The sequence below is a fragment of the Molothrus aeneus genome, unplaced genomic scaffold (genome assembly GCF_037042795.1).
Source record: "Molothrus aeneus isolate 106 unplaced genomic scaffold, BPBGC_Maene_1.0 scaffold_30, whole genome shotgun sequence".
NCBI classification, from domain to species: Eukaryota; Metazoa; Chordata; class Aves; order Passeriformes; family Icteridae; genus Molothrus; species Molothrus aeneus.
Window position 1 is genome coordinate 1,250,572 of NW_027098964.1, and position 10,915 is coordinate 1,261,486.

General features: G+C 54.6%; 1 protein-coding gene across 1 annotated transcript; it reads right to left on the minus strand.

Annotated features, from left to right (window-relative positions):
• Nucleotides 1-481: 481 nt before the first annotated feature.
• Nucleotides 482-7,483, minus strand: LOC136570331 (EH domain-containing protein 2-like). Its single transcript, XM_066570831.1, has 5 exons — nucleotides 7,080-7,483; nucleotides 5,759-5,856; nucleotides 3,318-3,730; nucleotides 2,413-2,571; nucleotides 482-1,637 (listed from the first exon to the last, which is right to left on the minus strand). The coding sequence occupies exons 1-5, from the start codon at nucleotides 7,481-7,483 to the stop codon at nucleotides 1,089-1,091; spliced, it is 1,623 nt and encodes a 540-aa protein (XP_066426928.1). The 3' UTR covers nucleotides 482-1,088.
• Between the last annotated feature and the right edge of the window lie 3,432 nt (nucleotides 7,484-10,915).

The window sequence follows — 10,915 nt, forward strand, 5'->3', positions numbered from 1 at the left end:
GAACCGGAAATGTTCTCGTCGCCATCTTGGTAAGGGCAGGAAACGGTGTCGTTCACGTTCCAGGAATAGCAGGAAGGGGAGGTGTCGCCATCTTTGGGAGGACCGGAAGGGCTGGGCCGCCATTTTGAGAAGGGCTTGGACTGGGCCTGACGCCATCTTGTTGAGGTCGGGGTCCATCAGCAGCTGGGACGGCCCAGTGACCCCAAATCCCCCCAAAACGGGCCCCAAATCCCCCAAAAATGTGTCCCAAATATCCCCAAAAATAAGCCCCAAAACCCCCAAAAGTAAGTCCCAAATCCCCTAAAAAATTAGCCAGAAAATCCCCAAAAATGAACCTGAAAACCCCCAAAATTGAGCCCCAAATTCTCCCAAAAATGATCCCCAAATCTTCCCAAAAATAAGCACCAAATTCCCCAAAATTGGTCCCAAATCCCCCAAATTTGCCCTTTTTCCCCTGCACCCCAAAATTCAGGACATCACCTTCAGCCTCGCTCTGCCTTTATTGGCGATTCCTGATTTTTGGGGGATTTTAGGGTGGATTTTTATGGGTTATTTTTGGTGTATTTCTGGCTGGTCCCTGAGTAGATTTTTTGGCTATTTCTGGGATATTTCTGGGTGGAATTTTGGGGTTAATTATGGGATTTTTTGGTCACTCAGCAGAGCCCTTGTGCCTCCTCTTGGAGGGTGGCACCAGGTGGGGTGGCGTCTGTGAATCCCTGATTTTGGGGGATTTCTGGGATATTTCCAGGTCGATTTTTGGGTGGATTTTGGGGGTTTTTCAATCGGATTTCTGGGATTTTGGGGTCACTCAGCAGAGCCCTTGTGCCTCCTCTTGGAGGGCGGCACCAGGCGTGGGGGCGTCTGTGAATCCCTGATTTTGGGGGATTTCTGGGTGGAGTTTTGGGCTGTTTCTGGGTGGATTTTGGGTGGATTTTGGGGATTTCTCTCACTCAGCAGAGCCCTTGTGCCTCCTCTTGGAGGGCGGCACCAGGCGTGGCGGCGTCTGTGAATCCCTGATTTTGGGGGATTTCTGGGTGGAGTTTTGGGCTGTTTCTGGGTGGATTTTGGGTGGATTTTGGGGATTTCTCTCACTCAGCAGAGCCCTTGTGCCTCCTCTTGGAGGGCGGCACCAGGCGTGGCGGCAGGTCGGCCGGCAGCCCCCGTCCCTCCAGCTTGGCCCCGATCAGGTGCCCGGCCAGCGCGAACTCCTCGTGGTCCAGCATGCCGTCCCTGTCCACGTCGCTGAGCTGCCAGATGCGCCCCAGCACCGAGCTGGGCAGGTTGCTGGCCACCATCCAGCCCTTGGCCCTCCTCCCGCTCAGCTTGCCCCCGCTGGGCGCCAGCCCGTAGAAGATCTCGTCGTACTTCGCCTTGTCCTTCATCACCACCCACTCCTCGTCGTCGCCGTCGTCGCCGTCCTCGTCCTCGTCGTTGTCGTCGTCCTCGGAGCCGGCGGCGCCGAAGGGGCCCAGGGCGCCGTCCAAGGCTCCCCCGCGCACGCCGGGCTCGCCGGGGGCCTCCTCGGCCAGCAGCGGGGCCAGGGCGGGCAGGTCCCGGCCCAGCAGCTCCTCCAGCTTGGTCAGGAGCCGCTGCTTCGGCCGGGGCAGGCGGGACAGGTCCTGGGCCAGCAGCTGCTCCTGGGGGGACACAAACGGAGAAAAAAATCAGCAAAAACAAAAACCCCCAAACCATCAGGTACCAAAAAACGCCATCAGATCAGTAAAACACCCCAGCAGGTCCCAATAGAAGCCATCAAATGAGTGAAAAAAATTGGGGTTTTTGGTATCTACTGAGGGTTTTTTGGCCAATTTTTCAGCTGCTCCTGGGGGGACACAACTGGAAAAAAATCAGCAAAAAAAAACCCCAAAAAAACAACCCAGTAGGTACCAAAAACCACCATTAAATCAGTAAAAAACCCCATCAGATTCCATCAGGTCCCAATAGAACCCATTAAATGAGTGAAAAAAATTGGGGTTTTTGGTATCTACTGGGGGTTTTTTTGGCCAATTTTTTCTGATTGTCCCCCCCAGGAGCCGCTGCTTCGGCCGGGGCAGGCAGGACAGGTCCTGGGCCAGCAGCTGCTCCTGGGGGGACACAAACGGAACAAAATCAGCAAAAAAACAAAAAAAAACCCCAGTAGGCACCAAAGAACCCCATCAAATCACCAAAAAACGCCATCAAATCACAAAAAAACCCCAGCAGATCCCATCAGATCCCAACAGAACCCATAAAATGAGTGAAAAAATCCGATTAGGTCCCAACAAAAGCCATTAAATCACCAAAAACCCCAGCAGATCCCGTCAGATTGCAACAAAAGCCATTAAATCAGTAAAAAAACCCATCAGATCCCAACAGAACCCAAACAATCAGTAAAAACCCCTTCAGACCCCCCGGGATCCCCGCGGGGCTCACCTGGATGTGGGCGCAGTCGGGCAGATCCCCGGGCGGGATCCGCTGCTCGCTCTGGATCCGGCCCAGCAGCGCCGGCAGCCGCTGCTCCAGGCGCCTCCTGCGGCCGCCCGGCAGCGCCGGCAGCTCCTCCCGCAGCCGCCGCAGCAGCAGCGCCTGCACCTGGGGCCAAAGGGATCGCTGGGATCGACTGGGATCAACCCAAAGAACCCACAGAGATCCCACAGAGATCCCCCCCTGCAGCTCCTCCCGCAGCCGCCGCAGCAGCAGCGCCTGCACCTGGGGCCAAAGGGATCAGCTGGGATCAGCTGGGATCGACTGGGGATCCCCCAAAGATTCCATAAAGATCCCACAGAGATCCCCCCCTGCAGCTCCTCCCGCAGCCGCCGCAGCAGCAGCGCCTGCACCTGGGGCCAAAGGGATCGCTGGGATCGACTGGGATCGCTGGGATCCCCCAAAGTACCTCCATGTCCCCCAAAGCCACAGGGAGCTCCAGGGTGGTCCCAACCCCCCCCAGATCCCCTTGGATCCCCTTGGATCTCCCTCAAACCCCCTCAAACCCCCAAAACACCCCCAAAACTCCCCCCAAACATCCCCAGACCCCCCAAAGCCCCCAGACCCCTCACCTGCACCATCCTGGCCCGTTTGACCAGGTCGTTGAGCTTGCGGCGCGCGGCGTTGCGCGGCAGCAGATCCCCTCAAACCACCCCAAAACCCCCTGAAATCACCCCAAACCCGCCTCAAAGGCCCCCAAAGCCCCCAGACCCCTCACCTGCACCATCCTGGCCCTCTTGACCAGGTCGTTGAGCTTGCGGCGCGCGGCAGCAGATCCCCTCAAACCACCCCAAAACCCCCTGAAATCACCCCAAACCCGCCTCAAAGGCCCCCAAAGCCCCCAGACCCCTCACCTGCACCATCCTGGCCCTCTTGACCAGGTCGTTGAGCTTGCGGCGCGCGGCGTTGCGCGGCAGCTCGCGGATCTCCCGGAGCAGCGCCCGCTCCTCCGTCTCCAGGAGGCGCCGGTGGCCGTCCTGCAGCAGGGGCCGGTCCCAGAAGGAGCCCACGAACACCCGGGGCACCTCGGGGGCGTCCAGGGCGCGGCCCAGGCCCCAGAGCAGCGCCCCGTAGACGCGGAGCAGCTGCTGGGCGCCCACGGCGTCGGCCTTGTTGAGCACCACGCGCAGCTTCTCCTCGTGGCCCCGCAGCGCCGCCAGCGCCGCCGCCAGCTCCTCCGACACCTCCAGCTTGTGCGCGTCGAAGAGCAGGATCACCAGGTCCGAGCGCTCGGCGAACCAGCGCAGCACCGCCGGGAAGTCATAGCCTGGGGAATATATGGGATTTGATCCTGAATCCATCCTAAATCAACCCTAAATCAACCCTAAATCCATCCTAAAGCCATCCTGAATCAGCCCTAAATCCATCCTAAATCAGCCCTAGAACCAGCCCAAGAACCAGCGCAGCACCGCCGGGAAGTCATAGCCTGGGGAAGGGGTGGCATTTGATCCTGAATCCATCCTAAATCCATCCTAAATCCATCCTAAATCAACCCTAAATCCATCCTAAATCCATCCTAAATCCATCCTAAATCAACCCTAAATCCATCCTAAATCCATCCTAAATCAACCCTAAATCAACCCTAAATCCATCCTAAATCAACCCTAAATCAACCCTAAATCCATCCTAAAGCCATCCTGAATCAACCCTAAATCCATCCTAAATCAATCCTAAATCAGCCCTAAATCCAGCGCAGCACCACCGGGAAGTCATAGCCTGGGGAATATATGGGATTTGATCCTGAATCAACCCTAAATCCATCCTAAATCAACCCTAAATCAATCCTAAATCCATCCTAAATCCATCCTAAAACCAGCCCTAGAACCAGCGCAGCACCGCTGGGAAGTCATAGCCTAAAAAAATATATGGGATTTGATCCTGAATCAACCCTAAATCAACCCTAAATCAATCCTAAAACCAGCCCTGAAACCAGCGCAGCGCCGCCAGGAAGTCATAGCCTGGGGAATATGTGGGATTTGATCTTGAAATCCTGATGGAAAACCCCAAATCCATCCTAAATCCATCCTAAACCAATCCTAAATCCAGCCCTAAGTCCAGCGCAGCACCGTCTGGGGGAGAATGTGGGGTTGGATCCCAAAATCCCAATGGAAATCCCAAATCCTGCCCCAAACCATCCCCCATTCCCAAATCCCTTTTTCCCTTTTTCCCCCCTTTTTCCAACCCCCATTCCCAAACCCCTTTTCCTCCCTTTTTTCCCTTTTTCTCCCCATTCCCGGCCATTCCCAAACCCCTTTTTTCCCCATTTTTCCCCATTTCCCCCCCCCCATTCCCAACCCCCCTTTTCCCCTCCCCCCCTTTTTCCCCTCCCCCCCCTTTCCCGCCCCTCCCCCCCCTTGGCACCGTCCCCGCATTTTGGGGTGGGGGAGGAAGCGGGGGGGGAGGGGCCGGGGGGGGTTGGGCCCCGCCTGGAAATTTTGGCGAAATTCCCGGGAATTCGGGGCGGCCCCGCCCCCGCCCGGGCACAATTCCCAAAATTCAAAAAAAAAAAAACCCAAAAACCGCCCCAAAATGCGGCCCGAACACCCCAAAATATCCCCGAAATCCTTAAAATTCCCCCAAAAACGCCCCAAAATCCATCCCGAGCGCCCCAAAAATCCCCTCAAAACATCCCAAATTCCCCAAATCGCCCCCAAAATCCCCAAAACTCCTCCAAATCCATCCCGAGCACCCCTAAATATCCAAATTTTGCAAAATCTCCTCAAAATCTGTCCCGAGCACCCCAAATCTTTCCCTTAAAATTCCCAAAATTCCTCCAAATTCCCCAAAATGTCCAAAATTTCCCCAATTCCCCTCCCCAATTCCGGGTCCCCTCCCATGGGATTTTTGGGGTTTTTTTTTTGTTTTTTTTTCCAGGATTTTTTCGGCTCCCCCCAATTTTGGAGACCCCTCCCCAAATTCGGGGACCCTTCCCGAGTTTTAGGGACCCCTCCCCAATTTGGGGTCACCTCCTCAAATTCGGGGTCCCCTCCCCTTTTGTGCACAGACAAATTTCCAGCCCAAATTCCGCATTTTTGGGTTTTTTTTTTTGTTTTTTCCTGGATTTTTTCGGCTCCCCCCAATTCCGGGGACCCCTCCCCAGTTCCAGGGACCCCTCCCCAAATTCGGGGACCCCTCCCCAATTTCTCAGCGCCCCTTTCATCCCAATTCCAGGTCCCCTCCCATGGGATTTTTTTGGGTTTTTTTTGTTTTTTTCCGGGACTTTTTCGGCTCCCCTCAATTCCGGGGACCCCTCCCCAGTTCCAGGGACCCCTCCCCATTTCGGGGTCCCCCTCACCCCTGCAGAGGCTCTGCCTGGGCCCCGCCAGGATCCCGGGGGTGTCGATCAGGGTGAGGCTCTCCAGCACCCGATTGTTCAGCGTGGCACAAACGAACCTGGGGGGGGGGCAGGAAAGGGTTAAAAAATCCCAAATGAAACCAAAAGAAACCCAAAATAAACCCCCCAAAAAAACTGCCCCAAAAAACCCAAAAACCAAAAAAAAACCCCCAAAATAAACCCCAAAAAAACTCCCCCCCCAGAAAAAACCAAACCAAAACAAAACCACCCCAAAATTAACCCCAAAAAACCCAAAATAAACAAAAAAATTTTCCCAAAATAAACCAAAAAAAAGGAGGAAAAAAAGAGGGAAAAGGGGGATCCCAGGATGGGTCTTGGGGGGGATCCCAGAGCAGATCCCAGAGCAGATCCCGGGGTGGATCCTGGGGGGGATCCTGGGGGGGATCCAAGCTCAGCTCCTGCCCCATCTCCCACCTGATCCCAGCCCCAACTCAACCATTGAGGAACCCAATCCTGGTGGATCCCAGCCCAGATCCCAGCCCAGATCCCAGCACACCCCTCAAGCTGGATCCCAGCTGATCCCAGCCCTGCTCACCGGTTGAGGAACCTGTTCCTGATGGATCCCAGCCCAGATCCCATCCCAGTGGATCCCATCCCAGATCCCATCGCAGATCCCATCCCAGATCCAGCCCCGCTCACTGGTTGAGGAAGCCGTTCCTGGTGGATCCCGGTGGATCCCAGCCCAGATCCCATCCCAGATCCCATCCCAGATCCCGTCCCAGATCCGGCCCTGCTCACCGGTTGAGGAAGCCGTTCCTGGTGGATCCCATCCCGGTGGATCCCATCCCAGATCCCATCCCAGATCCCATCCCAGATCCCATCCCGGTGGATCCCATCCCAGTGGATCCCATCCCAGATCCCATCCCAGTGGATCCCATCCCAGTGGATCCCATCCCAGATCCCATCCCAGTGGATCCCATCCCAGTGGATCCCAGCCCAGATCCCATCCCAGATCCCATCCCAGATCCCATCCCAGTGGATCCCATCCCAGATCCCATCCCGGTGGATCCCATCCCAGATCCCGTCCCAGATCCGGCCCTGCTCACCGGTTGAGGAAGCCGTTCCTGGTGGATCCCATCCCGGTGGATCCCATCCCAGATCCCATCCCAGATCCCATCCCAGATCCCATCCCAGATCCCATCCCAGATCCCATCCGAGTGGATCCCATCCCGGTGGATCCCATCCCAGATCCCATCCCGGTGGATCCCATCCCAGTGGATCCCATCCCAGTGGATCCCGTCCCAGATCCGGCCCCGCTCACCGGTTGAGGAAGCCGCTGCCGAAGGCCTCCAGCTGCCGGAAGGGTTTGCCGGGATCCAGCACCAGGGCGTTGCCGGGGATCAGCCCCGGGCCCGGGCCGTGCATCACGGCCACGAAGCCGTCGGTGCTGGGCTCGGGGCCCAGGCGCGCGCCCGGCACCGGCTCCTCCAGCAGGTACCGGATCAGGGAGCTCTTCCCGCTCGAGCAGGGGCCCAGCACCAGCACCATGGGCTTGGCCTCGAAGTCGCCGGGGCCCAGCGGGGGCCAGCGCAGCCCCGCGCGCCCGCAGAGCCGCTCCAGGGGCAGCAGCTTGGAGCGGTACAGGGCGCCCAGGGCCGCCGGCAGCGCCGGCCCCGAGCCCGGCCCCGGGACAGCCCCGCGGGGCCGGCGCAGGCGGCGGAACATGGGGGGAACGGGGGGAAATGGGGGGAAATGGGGGGAAATGGGGGGAAATGGGGGAAATGGGGGAAATGGGGGAAATGGGGGAATGGGGGGAAATGGGGGAAATGGGGGAAATGGGGGGAAATGGGGGAAATGGGGGAAATGGGGGAAATGGGGGGAAATGGGGGGAATGGGGGGAAATGGGGGAAATGGGGGAAATGGGGGAATGGGGGAAATGGGGGGAAATGGGGAACGGGGGGAAATGGGGGGAAATGGGGGGAAATGGGGGGAAATGGGGGAAATGGGGGAAATGGGGAACGGGGGTGGAGAGGGGTCTGAGGGAGGGCTCAGGGGGGTCTTTAAGGGGTTTTTGGGGGATTTTGGGGGGGGGGGTTTAGGGGATTTTAGGGGGGTTTAAGGGGGGGTCAGGGGGATCTTTGAGGGGGTTTGGGGGATTTTAGGGGGGGTTAGGGAGGTTTAGGGGATTTTAGGGGGTTTAGGGGGATCTTTAAGGGGTTTTGGAGGATTTTAGGGGGATCTTTGAGGGGTTTGGGGGGTTTTTAGGGGGATTTAGGGGATTTTAGGGGGATCTTTGAGGGGTTTGGGGGGGATTTTTAAGGGGTTTTCAGGGATTTTAGAGGGATTTTAGGGGGGCTTTCAGGGGGATTTTAGGGGGATCTTTGAGGGGTTTTGGGGGATTTTAGTGGGTTTAGGGGTGTTTAGGGGGACCTTTGACGGGTTTGGGGGGATTTTAGGGGCGGTTTGGGGGATTTAGGGGGTTTTACAGGGATTTTAGGGGGTTGGGGGGATTTTAGGGGGGTTTAGGGGGGTTAGGGGGGTTTAGGGGGATTTTAGGGGGATCTTTGAGGGGTTTTGGGAGATTTTGGGGAGGGGATTTAGGGGATTTTAGGGGGGTTTAGGGGATTTTTTTTTTAATTTTTATTTTTTAGGGGATTTTAGGGGGAAATGGGAAAAAATAGGGAAAAATGGGAAAAAACAGGAAAAATGGGAAAAAACAGGAAAAAAAAACCAGGAAAAATGGGAAAAAACAGGAAAAACCGGGAAAAAACAGGAAAAAATGGGAAAAATGGGGAAAAAAGGGAAAAACTGGGGAAGGGGGAGGGGCTCAGCTGGAGGGGGGAGCCATGGGGGGGGAGGGGAGGGGTTCCCACCTGGACCCCCCCAGATGGGGCAGAAAAAGGAGAATTTTGGGGCTTTTGGGTGGAAACCAAAGCAAAACCAGCAAATTTTGGGGATTTAGCCCCAAAAATCCAGGTGGGAAAAGAGGTTCAAGGAGGGGGGGGAAAGGAGATTTCGGGAGCTGGGCGCGAAAAATGGGGGAAAAAAACGAGGATTTGAGGGGTTTTTCCTGCAATAATGAGGAGAAAAACAAAGTTTTTGGGAGCTTTTCCTTAAAAGGAGGGAGAAAACGGAGCTGGAGGAATTTTTTCCATAAATCCGAGCCAGAAGTGAAAGTTCAGGGTGGAGCTGTCGCAAACTGAGGGAAAATGAGGGCGCTGGGAGATTTTTTTTCCTGTCAAAACAAGCGGAGAAACGAAGTTTTAGGGATTTCCCTAAAAAAACCAAGGAGAAAAATGAGGATTTTGGGGGCGATTTTCCTGTAAAAACAACGAGGAAAAAACCAAAATTCCAGGGTTTTGTTCCCACAAATCCCGGCCGGAAAAGGAAATTTTAGGGATTTTTTTTTCTGTAAAATCCGAGTTCAAAACGTGAAGTTTTTGGGATTCCCTGCCGGAAACGGAGCGGGAAAAGGGAATTTTGGGGATTTTGTTTTTTCCCCAGGAAAAAGAAGAAATCCCAAACTTCCCCCCGCAAAGAGGCGGAAACCCCAAAGTTCCCGGAATTCCCTCGCTCCCAATCCCACAAAAATCCCTTCGCCCTCCCTGCCCGGGGGAAAATCCCCGTTTTTCCGCCCCAAATTTCCCATTTTCCCGCCCCAAAATCCCCATTTTCTGCCCCAAAATTTCGCATTTTTCCGCCCCAAAATTCCTCATTTTTTCCCGCCCCAAGTTCCCCGGTTTCCCACCCCAAAAATCCCCGTTTTTCCACCCCAAAATTCTTCCTTTTCCACCCCAAAATTCCCATTTTTCCCCCCTGGGTGCGGCCGGGGCGGGGCCGGCGCCGCTCCCGGAGTTTTTTTTTTCCCGAAGTTTTTTTTCCCGGATTTTTTCCCCGATTTTTTCCCGGAGTTTTTTCCCAAAAGTTTTGGGGTTTTTTTTCCCGGATTTTATATTCCTGAATTTCATTTTTCCCGAAGTTTTTTTTTTTTCCCCGGACTTTTTTTTCCTTTTTGTTTTTCCTTTTTTTTTTTCTTCTGTTTTTTTTCTTCTGTTTTTTTTCCCGTTCTTTTCCCCCCTGATTTTTTCCCGTTTTTTTTCCCCCTGATTTTCATTTTCCCGACCTTTTCCCGGCGCTTTTCCCGCTCCTTTTTCCCGGCGATTTCGCCCCAAAGCCGCGGGCGCCGCTCTGAGCCTCAGAACCCTCCGGGAGGGGCTGAAAAAACTCCTCTCATTTGCATAAATTACCATAAATCTCCATAAGCCGAGCCCGCCGGCAGCGCTGCGCCATAAAAGAGCAACGGGAGTTAATGAAGGGGGCGGGGCCAAATTAATGAATTAATTAATGAAAGCTGGGGGGGGCCTGGGGGGGAGCGAGGGACGAGCGAGGAGGGACCCGGGGGTTCCAGGGGGGCCCCAAATCCCAAAAATCCCAAAAAAACCCCAAAATCTCAAACCCCGAAAGCTCAAAAATCTGAAAAAAACCCCAAAAACCCCCAAAATCCCAAAAATCTCAGAAATCACAAAAATCCCAAACCCCAAAAATCCCCAAAATCCAAAGAACCCCAAAAATTCCAAAAATCCCAAAAACCTCAGAAATCACAAAAATCCCAAACCCCAAAAATAAAAAAAAAGAACCCCAAAATGCCCCCAAAACACCAAAAACCCCCCAAAATTCCAAAAAATTCCCAACCCCCAAAAATCTCAACCCCAAATCCCAAAAATGTCAAAAATGCCAAAAATCCCAAACCCCAAAAATCCCCTAAATTCCAAAAACCCCAAAATCTCAACCCCCCAAAAATCCCCAAAATCCCAAGCCTCAAAAATGCTAAAAACGCCAAAAATCCCAAATATCAAAAACCCCAAATATCTCAAACTCCAAACCCCAAAAATCCCCAAACCCCCAAAAAATCAAAAACCCCAAAAACCCCAAAAATCCCCAAAAATCAAAAACGCAAAAAACCCCAAAACCCCCCAAAAATCCCAACCCCCCTAAAAATCCCCAGACCCAAAAAACCCCAAAACCCCAAAACCCCCAAACCCCCAAATCCCCCCCAGCCCCTCCCCTGCCCCAAATTCCCATTTTTTGGGAATTCTCCCTTTCCCGCAGTTTTGCTCATTAACCCCCTCATTGCCGAGCGCACGAACGAGCCGTTGG